The sequence below is a fragment of the Balearica regulorum genome, chromosome 17 (genome assembly GCF_011004875.1).
Source record: "Balearica regulorum gibbericeps isolate bBalReg1 chromosome 17, bBalReg1.pri, whole genome shotgun sequence".
Taxonomy (NCBI): domain Eukaryota; kingdom Metazoa; phylum Chordata; class Aves; order Gruiformes; family Gruidae; genus Balearica; species Balearica regulorum.
This window is the reverse complement of record NC_046200.1, coordinates 16,568,290-16,587,606: the sequence shown is the minus strand read 5'-3', so window position 1 is coordinate 16,587,606 and position 19,317 is coordinate 16,568,290. Positions and strand designations below refer to the sequence as shown.

General features: G+C 53.0%; 1 protein-coding gene across 1 annotated transcript; it reads left to right on the top strand.

Moving 5' to 3' along the window:
- The first annotated feature begins 6,850 nt into the window (after nucleotides 1-6,850).
- MAJIN (membrane anchored junction protein) lies at nucleotides 6,851-19,311 on the top strand. The gene is made up of 8 exons (XM_075769933.1): nucleotides 6,851-8,124; nucleotides 9,096-9,276; nucleotides 10,405-10,450; nucleotides 12,494-12,569; nucleotides 13,809-13,934; nucleotides 15,261-15,467; nucleotides 16,032-16,197; nucleotides 16,903-19,311. Exons 2-8 carry the CDS (start codon nucleotides 9,176-9,178, stop codon nucleotides 17,027-17,029), a joined length of 849 nt encoding a protein of 282 aa, XP_075626048.1. The 5' UTR covers nucleotides 6,851-8,124; nucleotides 9,096-9,175; the 3' UTR covers nucleotides 17,030-19,311.
- The last annotated feature ends 6 nt before the right edge of the window (nucleotides 19,312-19,317 follow it).

Sequence of the window (19,317 nt, the reverse complement as noted above, 5' to 3'; positions counted from 1 at the left end):
GGGCATCCCTTGTCTGTTCACCCCCTGTTGCGGGCACCCCGTCCCATGCAGCCTCTGTCCACGCACTCCCGCCCTGGGCACCCCTGCCGGGTGCAGCTCTGCGGGGCAGCCCCAGCCCCGTGCCAGTGCAGAACGCCTGGGAGGCCACAGGGGCGCGTGTCTGGGTAGGGGTGTGCGTGCAAGTGTGTACAGGTGTCTGCACACCTGCCTTGTGCACGTGTGTGCCCCTCTGTGCGTGTCCCATGCATGCCCAGGTGTGTGCACCCACCTGCACAGGGTATAGGCATGTGTGTGCACACGGACGCTGTGTACGCTACAGGTCACGAAGCCATCGTCCTGTCCAACCCCTGCTGAGGCTGCCTCACGGTCCAGGACTCTGTCTGGTCATGGAGCCGCTGCAAGCCTCCTTGGGCACCCTGTGCTAGTGCTTGACCTTCACAGTACCAACGTGTTTCCTGATGTTCCAAGGGAACCTCCTGTGTTCCAGTTTGTACCCATTGCATCTTTTCCTGTCACTGAGCACCACTGGGAAGACCCAGGGTCTGTCCTTTTTGCACCCTTACTGTGGGTATTTCTATACATTAATAGGATTCCCCTCAACTTCCTCTGCTCCAGGCTGAGCAGACCCAGCTCTTGCAACCTCTCCTCATAGGACAGATGGTCCAGTCCCTTCACCACCATCATGGCTCTTTGCTGAACTTGCCCCAGCAAGTCCATGCCTTGCCTGGGTGAGCCAGGATGGAGAGGACACAGCAACAGCCCCCCCCCCCGCAGTGCTCCCCTCCCCTGTTCTGCTGGCAGAGCTCTGCCCAGTGCAGCTGGGGCCACTGGTGGTCTCTGCTGTGAGGACACATCCCCGGCTCCTGCTCAGCAGGTGCCCGGCAGGATCCCAAGGTCCAGCCCCACAGAGCTGCTTTCGAGCTGGTGGCCCATCCTGTGCTGGTACATTTCCCACCTGGGAAATGGGATCTCTCTCCCCTGGAAATACCCAGGGAGCATGGCTGGGCTGTGGGGCCATGCTCTCCCCCCTCCACACCCCACATTAGGGCCCTGGTGTCCTGGGGGAACATTGCTCAGGGTGGCTGGTGGGGTTGGGAACCCCCATCCTGCTGCATCCCAGAGAGATGCTGGACCTGCTCAGGAGAAGTGGCCCACCGGGGTCCAGTTTCACCTCTCTCTGCCAAGGAGGAGCCGGGAGGGAAGGAGAGGAGGGAGGGAGGGAGGGAGGGAGGGAGGGAGGGAGGAAGGGAGGAAGGAAGGAAGGAAGGAAGGAAGGAAGGAAGGAAGGAAGGAAGGAAGGAAGGAAGGAAGGAAGGAAGGAAGGATTGTTTTGGTGCAGCTCGTGCTTCCAGATCCAACCTGGCTTGCTTTATTGCCCAGGATGATGCTCTACCCTGCTGGGGTTCCACATGCTGGGGGGGTCTGGGGGTGGGGGACAGATGATTTGCAGAGCTCCATGTGCCTGGGAGGGCTGCAGGGCAGCTGGGGGCTGGCAGACAGGGTTCAGCAGCAGAGCCTTATCTCACCTTATCAAGATTTCCCTAACAGCGTGGACAGAGGCCAACACCACAGTCAGTGCAGAGTCCAGTCTGCAGCTGTGATATGGTGGCTGCGCACCACCCGTGACATCACCTGAGGTGTCACAAAGGTCTTACAGCTGCTGTGTCACTTGACGGGGCCATTTCCACCATGGAGGCTGTGTTCACCAAATAGGATGGGGGCTGGCATGCCAGCGCGGGGGAAGGGCTCTGCTGGGGAATACCTCAGCCCCGGGGAGCCAGTCCTCAGCCACCCAACCACAGAGCCTTCCTGCTGCAGGCTCTGCCACACTGCACTGTGCTCCTGTTCCCCACTCCACACCCGGGCTGTGCCCCTGCACCCCCGGTGCACCTGGGACCACCCCATGCCCAGGCTGCGCTCACAGCCCCACGGGAGCCCCACGTGGAGAGCCCCACACTGGCACTACCGTGCAGCCTTGGCTGCCAAATGTGTGAGCATGTCAGGGACTCAGGACCCAGTTTGGGTTTGTCTGGAAGATAAGGAGGGATAAGGAGGGACGCCTAGTGCTCTGGCCTTCCCCCCCCGCAAGCAGCCAGCGGGGGCACATGGCTGGCCCCATGCCTCAGAGCACCTCGCTGTCTAACCAGGCAACCGCTGCCCTGCTGCTGGCTGCCACGGTGAGGCTGGGTTCAGGCCGGCCAGGGTGCAGGGCTGAGCCCTGGGCTGACTGCCCTGATGGGCAGTGCCACGCAGCCCTGTGCCAGGCTCTGCTGACGTGGCCCAAGGTTGCAGGCAAGGCCGGCGCAGGGCTGAGATGCCAAGGGCTCGCTCTGCCTGTGCTGTCTGCGCTGCTGCAGTGCTTGGGTCACCACTGAGCCTGCAGTGGGGGAGCATTGAGCGTGGCAGAGATGCTAGCAGACACAGTTCTGTGCGGTGAGAGTGGCCAGTGGATCCCGGGCTGGGTTGCTAGGAGTGCAGGGATGGGCTGGTCAAGTGATTCTTCCCCCGCCAGCTCTGCAGGCCACCTCCCATTTGGGGCTCCCCAGTACAGTAAAACATCCCATACTGGAGTGAGGCCAGCGGAGGCTGGTCGGGGCTGGAGCTGGGTTTCCTTGGGGTGGAGGAGGGGAGAAGTGGGACCTTGTCTGCCCTCAACAGCAGTGCTCATTCCTTCTCCCTTTGCACCCGCCAGGCCAGCACAGGCATCGCGGTGATGCCTCCTCTGGGGACATCCTGCAGGCAGGCGCTGGATGTCCGGACTGCGCGGGTGACTGCTGGACCCGGGGAGTCCCAGAGCTGACACATCCCCAGCTGCCCCGACGTCCACCCTTGCCCTTCGCCCCTGCCAACTGGCAGTGCTGGCTCCCCATGAGTGTGCATGCGCGTAGGCGTGTGTACCATGCCTGCTGCCAGAACAGTGGATGGGGAACGTGGTTCTCCCTCTCTGGAGAAGGAAGGGGCTGTTACCCTGCCCAGGGCAGAGCCAGAGGAGCCTGAGCTTTTTGCTCAGTACAAGGGGGGGTGTAGGGGGGGAGCTCACTCTGCAGAGCCCTGAGTGACCCCAGCCAGATCCTGCATGCAAACACCAAGTGGCTCTAGGACTGCAACGGGACACTACCCTTCTTGTGGGGCATCCGCAGTGGTATTGCACAAGGAATTGCTGTAGTATTGGATACAAGCCTTTCTGCTTTCCACCGCTCTAAGCTGGAACTTATAACTTTGTGGAGATAAAAAGAAGAAAGGATGAACACATGTCCATCCTGTTCAATAGGGCATCCAGGACATCCATGGCTCTGAACATGGAAGGCAGAGCAGAGAAACAACTTCTTTATGTGAGCAAATCTCTTATGAAGGTTGGAAGCCAAAGCAAGAGTTGGAGTGAGCGGAAGGATGATGAAACTACTTCACACCTGACCCGAGTTTATAAATTCAACCAGCTTGCATACCCAGGGGAGACTCTTGAGGGCTGCTGTGGACTCTGCCATGCACCCACAAGTCCCTCCATCCTCTGCCACTATATGGTGGGTTGGCACTCCCCGGCCAGCAGTTGACACAGCCTCCACCTGGGTGCCGCCACATCCATCACCCACCTCTGCTTACGAGAGCCTGAGTTGAGCTGTGGCTCCATGCCACATCTTTGTCCCACCTGGGTCCTCTCCTTTGGCACCAAGACCCCATGCTCGGGCCACTCCGTCATGCTTCTGTGGGCACCCTCAGCACAGAGCAGCCAGGAGTGCCCCCAGCACCTCCGCCCCAGTCTGCTGGATTGGCATGGCTGGGCTGGCAGGAGCAGAGGTCAGTCTTTCCATCAGCCGGTGGCACTGGGATGTGGTGTGAGTCAGGCTCTTCTGCTGCTTTTGCGGCATCTGTCTGCTGCCTGGCTGCCACCTGGTATCAGAGGCCAGGGTGGTGGGCTCAATGTGCCCATGCCCTGTAGCCCTGGCTCTAGGGGGGGAGCACTGTTTCAGGCTGGGGTTGCACTGGTGTCCATGGGTAGTCAGCCCACCCTGCACAAGGACAGGCAGGGCATGCTCTGCCTGCACAGCCAGGCCCACATGCCCAGCCCCAGCCCCTGGAGAGGCCACATGCTGGGGTTGGGATGTGGCATGCACCTGGAGTCCCTTAAGGAAAGGGCCATCCCTCCAGAATATAGATTTATGGGAGAAGGGATTAAAAAGGGGGAATTATCTTCTGTCTTGCAATTACCAGACTCTTAATGCAGAAGCTGGGCTGGCTCTATCAGCTATTTTCAGTGCAAGTCTTGGCTGCAGAGATGATGGGGAATCAGATTGTCATCCCTTGCCATCTGCGGGTCCTGCGGCTCACAGGAGTCCTCTCCTGCCCCGGGTCCCCAGCTGGGAGTGCAACCTCATCAAGGGCCAAGGAGCACCCTGAAAGTCCTGAGCAGCCGGGTGTAGGTGACTCTGCTTGAGCTGGGGACTAGATGATCTCCACCCTCAGCAAGGCAGTGTGCCGGGCTTCTGTAGTGGCTTCCAGCAATAACCAACCACGGTCTCTCTTGAACAGCCATGCCTTTAAGAAAATACAGAAAGCCCCCAGACACAAGAAAAACAAAGATGAAAACTACCCCAAAACCTCCTCAAGACACACAGGTTCTTTGTAAGAGGTCACATCCTGAAGCTAGGAGGAAATTGCAACGTTTTCTGCTTTCCCTTAGCCCCTAGGCAATTCTCAGTGTCACTGTGTACTTGGGAGGTGCCTGGTTTTACTGCCCTGCTGAACGCCTGTCTTTTAAATACGGGAACTACCTAGAAGGAAGCAGCTTTGCAAGCTGACTGATGGCTATCACTGCACTTCCAGGTGAAGGTCGGGTAATTGATGAGTCAGCAGGACCTGGGTTGACCAACAGCATGAGGAGCAGCAGCTCAGAAGCAGAGACCCATTTGCCAGTGTGTGTCGAGGCTTGGCAGAAATCAGATAGGCTGGCAAACTGGAAAGCAGAAAAGGTCACAGGGTTGAGGCATTTCTGGAAAGCACAGTATCCTTTCTTTTGGTGTGCAAGGTAAACCGTGTGCTGGTATTTTCATCTTTTAGGAAATGTGATGAAGGGACCAAAGCAACTTGACAAGAGAAAAAAATTCCCACGTGCTTCAGGTTTGCTTAACATTGTGTATGTTGGATCTGACTGTGAGCTTCTACAATTGATAAGGAGGTTTGGGTGCCTGCAGCAGGAAGTGTGGTACCGTGCTAAGTGAATCATTAACCTGTGGAATAAGGCTAACAGGCCCCAGCATGTACGTCTGCACTACTCCCAGCACGGGCAGAGCCGGCGCCGGCCGCACCTGGAGCACAGCAGGCCTGTGGGCCCTTCACGGGTGGGGCTGCAGCCTGCGGGCCCCGCGCTGCAGCCGTCCGTGTTCCGTCGCCATTGTCACACAGCCCAGCAAAGGGGCAGCGTGTGCAGAGCAAGCCTGAAAGCTTGAGGTTTCCTCCTTGAACCTCATACACCTCCCACTAAAGCCATTTCCCCTGGTTTTGGTAAAGGAAGTAGCCAAATTCCATCGGCCTTCAGTTGTCCGGGGAGCTCCTGCGGAGGAGCGCGTTTGGGGTCGGCAGCCAGGTACCTTTTCCACCCGGTTTGGTGGGCGCGGGACATCAGTCCCAGGACAGCCGTGGCTGACTCCTCTTTCCCGGGAAGGGCAGGTCGTGACCGCCGTGTCTCTGTCCTGCGCCCATCAGGGTTTCTTTGTCCTGAGGTTTCGGCTGAGCTTAGCAGGGATGTCCCGGGGCCCGCCTAAGGAGACCTCCTGCTTGGTCACCACCGGGTCGCCTGGGCGGGGGCTGCGGGGAGCCCAGCCCAGCCGAGCAGGACCGAGCCGAGAGGAGCCGAGCCAAGCCCAGACCAGCCCAATCGAGCTCAGTCGAATCGAGCCGAGCCCGAGCATAGCCGAGCCGAGGAGTTGAGCCGAATCGAGTTGAGCCGAGCCCAGACCAGTCCAACCGAGCCCAGTCGAGCACAGCCGAATCGAGCCGAAACGTGCCTAGCGCAGCGTAGCCTAGCAGAGCAGAGCCGAGCCGAGTCTAGCCGAGATCAGTCGAGCCCAGCCGAATCGAGTCAGGCCGAGCCGGTCGGGGCGCAGCGGCACGGGCGGGCAGCGCTGCCTGCGGGCGCGATGCGGCTCCTGCAGCCGCAGGTGATGGTGGGCGGGAACCGGCCCCTCGGCACCGCGCACCGGGAGCTGCAGCTCCTTGTCCAGCTCCGCTCCGGCGGGGGAGCGCGGGCTCGGAGACCTCCCGCCCACGGCGGGGGTAGGTGGGCAGATGGAGAAGGACGCTGGCAGGTCCCGGGGAGCGGGGGGCTGGGGAGCGCCCCGGGGGTCCCTGTGTCTCCGGCAGCGATTGCCCTGATGAGGAGGACGGCGGTGCGGAGGGACGGAGTCGATTCTCGTGATGCCGGCGCTCTCTAGAGGCATGAAATGCCAGCCGGGACTGACCCACGGCAGACTGCTCCTTGTCCTCAGCACTGCTGGCCAGCCCGTCCCTGCCGCCGGGCTCGTTAGCCAGCCGCGTCTGGGCTAGCCCCGCTCTCGGGACGGTCCATCCCACTCGTGAAGCGTTGCCTGGGGTTGCCCTGGGAGTGGAACAACTCCGGCGCGTTTTCCTGCCGCTGCCGCCCGTGGGATGTGGGCGGCGGTTTCCCTGCCGGGTCTCCGCCGGTCTCTGCCCGCAGGACGTGACCCCGTGGGCTCCGTTTGTGCAGCCCTGGCCCCGCACGTTGGCGGTGGAAGGCAGCGCGGTCCTGCTGCAGCTGCCGCGGGGACAAAGCCACGGGGGAGAAGGGGTGGGCTGGGGGGAGGGTGGGTGCCGCGGGAGGCCAACGGCGCTGGGTGGGCTCTGGGCAGCGCCGCCCGGGGCTGTCCCTGGCGGGGGTCCGCCCGGCCCGGCCCCCGGGAAGTTTGGGGATGCCGGTGCCCGCTTTCCCAGGGGGCAGCGGAGGAGCTGGCAGAGGGAGCTGGACGGGAGCGTGAGGAAGGGCAGCTGCCAGGCTTTGTGCTCCCTGGTGCACTCGGGGCTCCCGAGGGGCCGGGCCGGGGTTCTCCCCTCCCCCGTTGTTGTCACGATTTGCGCTCTGACGTCATGTTGCACTTGAGGGTATATAGGGAGCCCCAGACTGGACACGGTGCTGCAGATGCGGGCTCACCAGGGTGGAGGCTGCACGTCGGCTTTGTCGGTCTCCCAACTCTGCTTACACTCTACTGCTGTTTTGGATAATAAAATGCAAACTGGTATTCCAGAAGCTTAAGATCTTCTCATTCCCTGTAGGTTGGCAGGAACACCAACCTCTTTTTCTTTTTTTTTTTTTTTTTTTTGTTTCCAGGAAGGATGTTTGGGATCCATAGACATTTCCTGAGAGGCAGGAGGAGTCCAGGCGCTCCCTAGAAGCGGCAAAGCGGTGCAAGCGCTTGTCTGAGCCGGGTTCCCCAGGCTGGGCTGCCGTCAGAAGGCAGTGAGCACTGTCTGCCTGATGGTTCAACAAGGAGGAGCTCCTTCTTTTCATGGAAAGGATGTCCTTTACAGAGCAAAGGGGCGTTGTGACTGTCCTACCCCAAGGAGGCAGATCCGTGTCTGCTTTCTGCTGGGAGTTTAGGTGTTTAGGTAGTTAACAAGAAGGCTCTTCTTTTATACCAAAACCAGTTTTGGCAGCTGGCACAAGAGAACTGATTTGGACATTGTTTTCCCACAAGCATCGCTGTGAGGCTTGCATGGGATAAAAAGTGGCTTTTTTTGATCCTTGCTCAGCCAGGTCATGACCATTGGGGTGTTTCAGTTGTGTCTGTTTCAGAAGTAAAAAGTGGCTGCCAGGAAGGCTCAAGACAGCTCTCTAAGAGGGTGTTTCCTCTCAAAGTGCCCAGACGAGACTAACACTGCTGCTGCTGTGTTTCTGTGGCCCTCCAGGAACCACACTCTGCATGTAGTGGAGGAATGGAAAAATCTCTGTGAGATTTTGCACGAGAGGTGCCGAAACCAAGAAAAGGCAGATGTGACATCATTGCACTTTGGGAGAGAAAGGGATGAGCGAGCAGGGCCACTGCCAAGGGACTGTCCTTAGGCACCGGAGTTAACGCTGACCCCTTTGAAAGCAATGGCAAGACCTGCCACAAGGTAAAGGCCAACAGCTCTGGTGCTTTGGGCTCACGCTGGAACCCAAAGCGCTCCAAGCCCCAAAATGCAGCTGCCTCCGAAGGGCTCGGCTGAAATCGGCTCCGCTCGGTTCCGCTCGGCTCGGCTGGGCTAGACTCGGCTCCGATCCGCTCGGCACCGCTTCACTAGGCTCGGCTCGGCTGGGCTCGGCTCCGATCCCATCGGCTCGGCTCGGCTCGGCTCCGCCCGCAGCCCCGGCCCGGCCCCGCCTGAGGCAAGGGCTGGCGGCGGGCGCGGCGAGGCCGGTGGCTGTGGCGGGGGCTGCTCCCCTTCCGTGGAGCGGTGGGCTGCCCGGTGGTGGCCAGCGCCGGGGCTGCCGGGGGGCCTGGCAGGCCGGCAGCGGGGCTGAGGAGGCGGCGGCATCTCCTCTCTGGGCAGGCCGGGGCGCTGGGCCGGCGGGCGCGGCGGGTGCCTGCCTTTCCCCCGCAGGCCCAGCCAGCCTCGGCCCCTCCTTCCCTCCCGGCCCCGGCGCTGCGGGGGCAGCGTGGCACTGCCGCCCGCTGGTGGCTGTCCGGCGGAGGCCGGCGGGGCAGCAGGGCGGCGTGCGGCTGTGGAGAGGAACGAGTTTCTCCCGGCCGGGCACGCAGGGGCTGCAGGGACCCGCAGCAGCCGGGGGTTGTCCCTCCCAGCCTGGGGTCGGTCACGGGCTGTGACACCGTCCTGCCCGGGCTTTGCTGCCAGCCCCCGGGGCAAGAGGCCGGTGGAGCTTCAGGGGTGGTGGTGACATTTGCAGAGCAGCGCAGCTGGAGGCGGGGTAGCCATCGGCTCCAAGTCTGTCCCTGAGTCCTGCTCCAGGATCCCCGGCTTGAGTGGAACGGGCGCTTGAACCGGCGATTTTCAGGCTTGTGGGGGATACTGGTAGGAAGTGGGTTCTCTCGGCAAACGTCCTCGAGAGGCAAAAGGACAGGTAATCTTTTCTCCTTGTCCGACAGAATGAGATCTGGTGAAGGCGCTTTGTGATTTCCCTTTGACTCTCCTGCTTCCCGAGGCTGGCGTTCTGCGAGAAAGAAAGATGTCGCTGAAACCATTTACCTATCCATTGCCTGAAACAAGGTTTCTTCATGCAGGCAGGCTGGTGTACAAATTGAAAATCCGGTATGGCAACTTCAACAGGTAAGCATGTTAGAGCTGAAAAGCCAACCTGCAGTTTGATGACCACCTGTAGCAGTGCGTTAAGATGAGACCCTCAAGTCCCATCTCGGGGGGTTCCTCATATCCTGCCTTCTTTCACTGAACGCTGAAGCGGTCACTTCAGAGTTGCTACGGCACTTGCACAGGCTGAGCATCAGCCTGAGAGAGTCACTGGAGCTGTAAAAAACGCTTGTGTTTCACCGCCACGTGTGGATTTCCTGCTTCAGTGGAAAAAGAGGCTGCTTTTACGGACAGTATTTTGAAGTTTGGTGAGTGTTTAACCACAAAGCTCTAGAGCCTTTGTAGTGGTTTAACCCCAGGCGGCAACTGAGCCCCACGCGCCGCTCACTCACTCACTGCCCCACAGTGGGATGAGGGAGAGAATCGGGAGGGTGAAAGCAAGAAAACTCATGGGTCGAGATGAAGGCAGTTGAATAAGTAAAGCAAGTCTGTGTGCACAAGGTCCACTGTATTTACTTATGTCCAAGTAATGGTGATGCAATTGGTTTGCTTTTTAATGGGTTTGGGTTTTCTTTAAGACTTTCTCTCTCCCCGTGCATTTTGTTGCTGGCCGATACCTAGCAGCAAGCAACTTGTGAGAAGCTGGCTTACAAAAGATGTAGTTAATATTTGGGAACAGAGTTTGGTGCAGGCAGTACACAACTCCCAGCATCACAGGGCCGAGCTCCAATGCTGTGAAGGCCCGTTCCTGTGCAGGTTTGCAGCGTGGAGATGTGTCCTGCCAGTTCCCTCTTTTAGTCCCTTGAGTAGAACAGCATCGCCATAGGCTGGAAGACAGAGGTGCTGGTTTGAGGGCACTTTGTCAAAACTCCAATCCTAAAGGTCACTGCAGATTGACTGAAAAGATCTGATCTCCCATCCGTTGTATCCTCAGGCACACAAAATGCCAATGGTCAGAAAAGTCACGAGAAACGGTCCTTGTGGAATGATGGACGTTTTTTACGAACAAGGAGTTGGAATTCATCTGTCTGCCAGTATTTTGTCTGTGCAATGGGAATGCTGTTTTGTTGTTGTTGAAACTCCTACAATGAATGTAGCTCCACTGCTTTCTGATTGGGGTGGGACTAACTCTCTCTGTTGGTTTCACAGTGCTCCTGATCTCAACGGCACTGGAAATGCTGTCAAGGAGTTAGAGGTAGGAGATGAAGCAGGTCTATGACCTTAGCTGAACATTAAGCCGAGCAAATCTTTTGTTCGTGTGGTGGGTTGACCCTGGCTGAGGGCCAGGTGCCCACCAGAGCTGCTCTATCACTCCCCTCTTTCATTAGACAGGGGAGAAAAGGTACAATGAAAGAAAACTTACGGGTCGAGATAAGGACAGGGAGAGATCATTCTCTAATTATCATCACGAGCAAAACAGACCGAACTTAGAGAGGGAATTAATCTTATTTATTACTAAGCAAAACAGAGCAGAGGAATGAGAAATAAAACCAAAATCTTAAAACACCTCCCCCCACCCCTCCCATCTTCCCGGGCTCAACTTCACTCCCGGCTTCAACCTCCGCCCCCCCCCAGCGGCACAGGGGGACGGGGAGTGGGGGTTACGGTCAGTTCATCACGCGGTGTTTCTGCCGCTTCTTCATCCTCAGGGGGAGGACTCATCGTTCCCCCGCTCCAGCGTGGGGTCCCTCTCACGGGAGACAGTCCTTCACGACCTTCTCCAACATGAGTCTCCTCCACAGGGTGCAGACCTTCAGGAGCAAACTGCTCCAGCGTGGGTCCCCCACGGGGTCACAAGTCCTGCCAGCAAACCTGCTCTGGCGTGGGCTCCTCTCTCCACGGATCCACAGGTCCTGCCAGGAGCTTGCTCCAGCACGGGCTTCCCACGGGGCCACAGCCTCCTTCGGGTGCCTCCACCTGCTGCGGCGTGGGGTCCTCCACGGGCTGCAGGTGGAATCTCTACACCCCCTCATCCTCCCTCCATGGGCTGCAGGGGGACAGCCTGCTTCACCATGGTCTTCACCACGGGCTGCAGGGGAATCTTGCTCCGGCGCCTGGAGCACCTCCTCTCCCTCCTTCTTCACTGACCTTGGTGTCTGCAGATATTCTTACATCTTCTCACTCCTCTCTCTGGCTGCAAAAGCTCTCTCTAACTGTTTTTTCTTTTTCTTAAATATGTTATCCCAGAGGCGCTGATTGGCTTGGCCTTGGCCAGCGGCGGGTCCGTCTTGGAGCCGGCTGGCATTGGCTCTGTCAGACACAGGGGAAGCTTCTGGCAGCTTCTCACAGAAGCCACTTCTGTAGCCCCCCCGCTACCAAAACCTTGCCACGCAAAACCAACACAGTTCGTTATGGGACCAAGGATGTTTTGTCAAATGCAGCATTGCAAGTGAGAGTAACAGGGAACTTCTCTGGAGAGTAGGAGGGTGAAAAAATGATGTAAACGAACAATGTCATCAGCAGGCAGTATTAGCGCAGACGAGTAATGCTTTTCTTGGAAACATTTTAATGAAGCTGCTGACTGTTAAAAGTGGACAAATGAAAACTCCTATTTGTCGAGGTAGTGGCACCCCACTCCTTTCTGATTCCTGCTCAGATTCATTCTGCCTGCGTAAAAATGCTCCTGTTACTTAATTTTAAAAAAATCTTCAGAGTACAGTGATAGCATTATAAATATTCTTGAAGAAAACGTGCTGATTTTAATTGATTTGGAAAATTATCAGTTAATTTTTTTTTCCTTTTTCACTTTTGGAAATATTGAAAGGTGTTATTAGAGAAAGTTTCCCATTTGCAAAGCAGGAGTTTGTTGGGGCTGAATTACAGTTCCTTTGTAATGGAATTGGGTCAATCTTCAGAAAAAGGGGAATATGTGTATTTTTGAACCAGGTGTTTTGCTGGCAAAAAGGAGACTTCCGAAATGTAAAACTTGTTAAATTTAAAAGCAGACCTCCACTCTCCATAGCAATGCTTCTGTGTTAGTTCAAGATTAAGATACTCATTCACTTCAATTTCTATGAGTCTGTCAGTGCAGCGCACTCTCAGGTGATGGGAGGGAGTGGGGCGAAGAAGGGGAAGAGGAAAAGCAAAATACCTAGAACTGCTCTTCCATCATTCATGCAAACTGCAAAGTAGTTCTAAATTTTCCCCAGGCCTTGAAATTGTACTCGACAGTGGAATCATGCATGTGTTGTTAACATTCTTCCTTCCTTCCTTCCTTTTTTTTTTTTGGCCTCTCCAGGAAGCAATTCGAGTAATCCTTGGAAATCTTGGCGATTTGCACCCATTTTCTACCGAGCACTTCACTATCTTTCCGTGTATCCTTTCTGTCCTGCTGGTCAAAGAAAAGAGTCAATGACTTGTGTCTGTTGGGCATTGGTTGATTTGACATTCATGTCTAGTAGTGTGCAGATCTTTAGCTGGAGTACGACTCCGTTGAGCTTTGGAGTGTTACAATTGCTGAAGATCCTCCTCGGTTGTTGCCTTCGCCAGAGAACAGATGTGAAAAGAGTGTTTTGCAGTGTTTTCAGCTGAACAGCCGTGCGTTCCAAATCTGAGTTAGCCAGAGGAAATGAACGTTTATACATAAAGTCAGAAGCCCACCTAACGCGATTGCGAGCAAAGCTAGTGCATTGCTTACGAAGGTGAATAAAATGTAAAATGCTCCTGACAGGCTCAGCAGCGTTGGCCTGCTAGTAGAGAAGACCGCAGAAGTTTTCTTGTAAGGTACATTAGGATAAAATATTGTAGTTGCTGTAGTGTGAAGGGTTCAAAAGAAGTTACTCTCCTGAGTGAGTCTCTTGTTGAAGAGAAGAGCAAGTTAGTTAGCACTTTTCAGTGCTGAGGATTAAACGAGCAATTTAATCCCTTAAAGGAACTGATGGTGTCAGTGTTCCATCCAGGCAAACCTTGGGCTCCATCTCCCATTCTCAGGATGTTTGTTTCTGATAGCAAATGGGCTGAAAGTGTTCATTTTACCTGTTTCTTCCTGAGATCAGAGGCACATAAGGAGACCACTGTCTAGTGTCACCCATTCTTGCGTGCATGAGCTCCTTGGTGTGAGCACTGCACCCACAGGAAGGAATGTCTGTGACTGTGGTGGTTGTCCTGTCAATTATCTTTTTTCCTCCCATTTTGAACTGTGAAGTAAATGTGATGCTGCTACTCCTCTGACTCCTAGTCCTTTTCAATTTTTCAAGTAACTTGTAAAAGCAGTACTTTTGAGTTAGGAAAACCAAAGAGGTTTTATTCATGGAATTGGAAGAGCCTGGCCTGTTGTTTCTAGTGGGAGAATGTCAGGACTGAAGCCAAACACAGTTAAGGAAACACAGCGTTATTAATGCAAGCGACTGATGGGAGAGCATCACCTGGATGAGTGTTTCTTGTAGTGTGTTACGAGTGGTTTTTCACAAAGTTCCTACCAACCGATTGTATTTGCTGCCTTGTCCCCATGTGCCGTGTGCTATGATTTCTGAAGCTTTACAAGAGACACTGTCAGGACTCCTGCTCCTTTGAAATGTTAGTGTTATGTTCTTAAGTCTTATCATCCTTCTCAGATTTGAGTAAATGGGAAAGAGTATCGAAGATGAGATTCAAACACGAGAACGTCTGTCTTGAGCCTTATCCCTACGTTTGCACTATGTATCTAGAACTCAACTCCTTTCAGCAAAACGTATCTTGTGGTAAGTCCCTCGGGTTACGTTTGGATCATTTCTGGAAACACCTATTATCTATGTCTTGCTTTTCCCTTTCCCTTCACCTCCTGTGTCCTCTTTGAATTAGAGGGAGAAAAACTGCATGCAGTACGGCTGTACCATGGATTTGAAATGGAGCAGAACAGAGTGTTCTCTTTTGTCCTGTATTGCTTTTCTAAAATTTCCTGAATCTCTCTTTGGCTTTTCAGCCACTGCTGCCCCTTCCGCTAGTATTTTTATGAAGCAATGCCCAGTGGCTCCCATGGTTCGTTCTTTAATGTCACAGCCAGCACCTGTGTGTGGCATGCGTGTTTTCCTGGTGCCGACTATGTTTGTTGACGTTGAACTTCACACTCTTTTTTCTGTTTTCCTAAAGAAAGAATGCATTTGTTTTCCTAAATAATGGTAGTAGTAATAGTAATAATGTCTTTTGTATCATTAGCAAATGTTGTCACCTCACTAGTGTCTCGTTTTCCAGGTTTTTGATGAATTCCCTGAACAGCCTCAGGCCCCAGCTGAGACCTCTGTGGGACTCTACATTTAACCTCCTCTGTTGTGAAAACCGAGGGTTTATTCTTACTCCTTCCTGTTCTGGTTATTGGTCCCTGGGAAAAGCTGCTGGTTTTTCTTACGACTGCCTAGGAGATATCCTGGTCTCCTTTCTAAAATGGACCAGTAGTCCTTTCCTAGTCTCACTCATTTGCTTGCATGCAGCATTCCCTATCAAACACACCACGTTTGGAAGTAAAAACTTCTAAACATGAAGAATTCACTCACTTCCCTGTACACCTTGCTCCAGTGTTTAATTGCTCTTTGCAGATAGTTGCACAACATTTCTGTTCTAAAATTATGCACAGCATAACGTGCTGTTACTTTCAGGCACTGATGTTTCTGTCAGCAGAGGTTTTTGTTGAGGAAAATATGTATGGATGCCATGCATCAGAGGTGAGCTGGCCAATATTCTCTGGAGGCTGTGTTCCAGGTGTCCTTGCATTTTCCATCTGGTGCCCAAAACACAGAGTGACGCCAACAGTTCTCCAGTTCCTTCTCTTCTGAAGACTCCTTTGACTTCTTCAAGAAAAGCAATTGTCCCCATTGCATCGACATGTGGTATTCACAGCCAGGAATTCTAGTTCTGAAAGAGCTGTATTTGCAGTTTTTCCATTTCAATGTATCACATGCAAGCCCAGCATTGCTTCTAAGTAGTTTACCTTGTTCTCAGGCTGTGAGGCGCAATGCAGAAATGTACTTTGAAGTTGGTTAAAGGAAGTCCAGTCTAAATATTCACCAAATGGTGTACTACCTCTGTTACAGGTAAAGAAGCAACCAAGGGCAGCGATGAGCTGGTGAGTTGTGTGGTTTTGTTTTTTGAGTTGTATTTGAAACAGTCTGGAGGAGCAGAATATCTATGTAGGCAATGCTATAGTCCTCCTATTTGTGGGTGTCAGGCAGCGCAAGGTGGCCCTGGATTCTCACCTGGAACCATCCCCGTTGAGAGAAACCTTCCTGTTGATTCCATCGGCCTTTGAATGAAGTCCTGCCTCAGGACCCAAGGGCCCTGCTGGCTTCAGTTAAATGTGTTTCCTACACGTCTGAGCCAAGCTGTCCAATGGTGTCTTCACTGGGAGAGTCTGTGTGAGCTCAACATTGCTGAATGATTAAGTAGTTTCCTAGGTGCTGTATGTGTCATAAACAACAAATTTAAGCCTCTTTGGAAAGTGTTTAATGAGAGCTCAGGTTAGATTTGTTTTCAATAGGGGTAAGTGCCTGGAGATGGAGTGAATTGGTGGTGAACGTGTCCTGTCCAAATTCGCCAAAAGAAAATCCCACTCTCTCTGCTAGCCTGACATTCCTGCTAATTACCTTCCTAGGCCCTCCTCTGAGAGTGGAGCAACAGGATGTCCTGGCAATCAGTATTCTTGTTGAAAACTGTTGAGCATAATTCTCTGGACGGCCTCTCAGTGCTTTTCTTCTGTTTGAATAAGGGCACTAACCTTTTCTTCCTGAATCTTTTTTTGTTTTTCATTGTATAAACATGAGCAATTTTGTGAAATATGAACGCCTCTTAACTCTGAGTGTTGTTCTGAAATAGAAAAGTCAAAACCAAGTGTGGTCAATGCCAAGTTTGCAATGTTTTGAAGGTCAAGAGAAGAAATGAAGTGTCAGAAGGTACTGCAGTGGGAGAAGTGGTGAAGAGGAGAAGAGCGGAGGTCGGAGCAGAGACCTCATGTCCACAACCGGGTGTGGACAGGTGAGTTGACTACGCAATAGTCTTCCAGGGCATGTATCAATATTGTTGATGTCTCTTGTACCTTCCTCATCTTTCATTCCTGTGTAGTCCTTTGCCCCATTTGTCTTCTTCCTTCTCTTCCACAGGTGACAGAATCTAAGCAGCATTGTCCATCTTGGGAGAACAGTTGTCATATGCTTTCAGGTTCTGCCACTAACTAGAGGTCTTCCTGCTTACCTCCTTGGTGTTAACATTATCTGTGTGTGAAGCCAGGGTTGTTTTTCCCCACGTGCTCCACTTTGCACCTCTCTGTACAGAGTTTCCTCTGCCATTTTATTGCTCCATGACCGAGTCTTGTAAGATCTTTCTGTGGTTCTTTGCTACTTGCCCTTCTCTTTGTGCCAGTAACCTTGTAGGATTTGCAAGCTTTCTCACCTCGCTGCTCATCCCCCTTTCCACCTTGTGTAGCGTTTTCTTTCTCTTTTAACTGCTTGTGGGTTTGACTAGAGAAGCAGAAAGCCTGGTACTGGAAGGAGTGCATATTTTCATTTTTTAGGTGAGACTTTGAAACCTGAGTACAAATATAGATTAAGGGTATCTATCTTGTTGGCTAGAGGTGCTAAAATCCTGATTTCTAATGACATACTTGGACTAGCCATTTACAAGATTGCTTCTTTTTTGTGACTTTTTGTAAACTCAGTTCTTACTTATTTGACTTCTTTTTAGAACTGGAGCCGAGTGTGTTCGCCATACGAGTAAAGCAAAGCATGGATTGGAAACGGTAAGCTACAGAATGTTCAGAAAGAGACAACAACATCTGTTTAGTCCTAGATTCTTCAAGTGGCAAGCATAAAAATGCTGTCAGGTACTGTTTTTTCCCTTTTCACCCACATTGCAATGTTTGTGATCGCTGCTCATTCCGCTTAGCCAAGGGATGAGTTTTACCAGGAGATGACACAAGCTTTTGTGACTGTCAAGCTCCGAACTCTGGGGGTGAGCTTAGCCTCTCGGAGATGAACCTGAAGGACACCCTGCCTTGCCATCAGGACTCCAGTCTCTTTTACCTCAGATGCCCCAATGTCCCAGTGCATTTCATCCCTTTTCTGGATACTGAGACCCATCCTAAATTCCATCCAAATCCCTGCCATGCTATCCCCTTCCTGGCCTTTTTTCCTTTCCAAGTCTTTGGAGAGAGTATTTTCTGGGGAGGCAAACTCATTGCTCTTGGGATTGTCCACCAAGAAAGTTGTCTCCCAAGAACAGCTGCTTCTCCTGCTGTTCCTTGGGAGGTGAACACTTGCATCAGAGACCTGGATTTCTGTGTGTTTCTGCATGATGACGTGCTGCCCCCATTTCAGGAGCCTTTTGGACCTCTCCACAACTGGCTAAGCCTTGATGCAAATGTTGTCTGTGGGCTTGCTTGAGATCTCAGCAGGCCAGGGCGTACTGCCTGCTGGCTCCTGGCTTCCAAGGGCCAGTCCCAGCAGAATTGCGCTGCAGGGATTCATGCCAAAGACAATGGCCTGCAATTTCACCTGCTACTAGTTGCATGGTTACCTTCAGCCTGCGCAGATAAACTCCTGTATTGGAACAGCCCTCGCCTTGTTGTGAGCGCAAAACTTTCATTCAGTAGAGGGTTTTTGACAGGCTTGTTGGGTTTTCAGAATAGGAAGGAGACCGCCTGGTAACTCCTCGGGAGCATTCAGTACAGAAGAACTTCTCTAAAACGAGCAGGCTCATTTGTCTCTAAAACCTGTGTCACTTGGTTTTCCCCTCAGCTTCCCTGCGCAGGGTTAGTGACAGGTCTCTCTACACGTGCTCTTTCTGGCTTCTTTCCTCAGGTGCTCCAAATGCTCTTTTGGTGGGATCAGGGTCGCCCTCTGCAAGGTGCTTTTGTATTCCCCACTCTGCTATTATTACTGTCTCCAGAATGCCTCCGCTCCTTGTAGAGTGGCTGAATTTCCCAAATACGAGAACCTCTGAAAGCTGGAGCTCCAGGTGAGCATGTTGGAGCCTGAGAAATAAGGTGGTAGGTGGCAGACATCAGTGTAACCTCATATTGCATTAAATAATGTGGGAGGACATGTCCTGAGCTCTTTCCAGTAACCTGGAACTATGATGAATGAATCATCAACTCAGCAAGTACCAGTTCAGGTGAGAAGAACCTTCTCCCGAAGAGATGCTTCTACCTAAAATTTGCACTAGTTGGGGCACCGTTACAGGGAGAGGGCTGTCCAGACACAAACAGTTGTGTTTATGAATAGCAGACCAGATGTCACGAGCACTGCATGAAATCATGGGCAGATGACCTTTCCCTTACGTGCCTTTTTTTAGGAGCTCAGAGCCAGGTGCTTTGTGACATGCTTTCCCTTTGCTTTGCTTTCCATTTGGTTTCTTTTGGTGTTCAGGATGAGAAGAAAGATTAGGTTTAGGAAAAAACACATCAGTCACTGCTGTACTTTCTCAGGATTCTTCTGATCATTCCTCCAGCGCTCTTGTTCAGTTTATCAGCAGCGTATGACTTTGGATCCAAATCCGCTGGATGTTTTTGAATGCATCTCAGAAAGGGAAGGGTCTCGTTAAACATGAAGGGAATCTGTCTACTTAGTACACATAGGATTGACTGTACAACATTAGCACTCGGTTCGGGAGGAGGAGGATGGAAGTGCTGCAGGCACATGGCTGTTAAAGAGATTGTGTTTTCAGCTCTTGTCCTTCTAGGCCTGCGATTTTGACAGCAGGCTGTCTAGTCAGGATGATTGGAGTCAAGCCTGCACATCTTTCCTCTTCCCAAGTGCACCAGTAGAAGTCAAAGAAAGAAAGGAAGGAAGAGAACTGAGAGATGATCAGCCTGTCACGGCAGATACTTTCCTAACTTAGTGCTGTGAGACTAAACTTCAAAGATCTCAGGCCATCTCAAGTTTGGAATTTTGCATGAACCTGAGCTTAGTGCAAGAGAAACACCACCCAGGAGTGGATCTGTTCTTCTGTTCTCTTCTCTCTGTGACCCAGTTGTTCTCCTCTCTCTTAAAGCAGCTTTCATGCTGATTTTGTTGTTTGTGGTCCTTTGTGTTGCTGATAGCCTTCCTAATGGGTATTCCTGGCTCACCTCTTGCTGCTTCTGGCACTTTTCACTTTTCT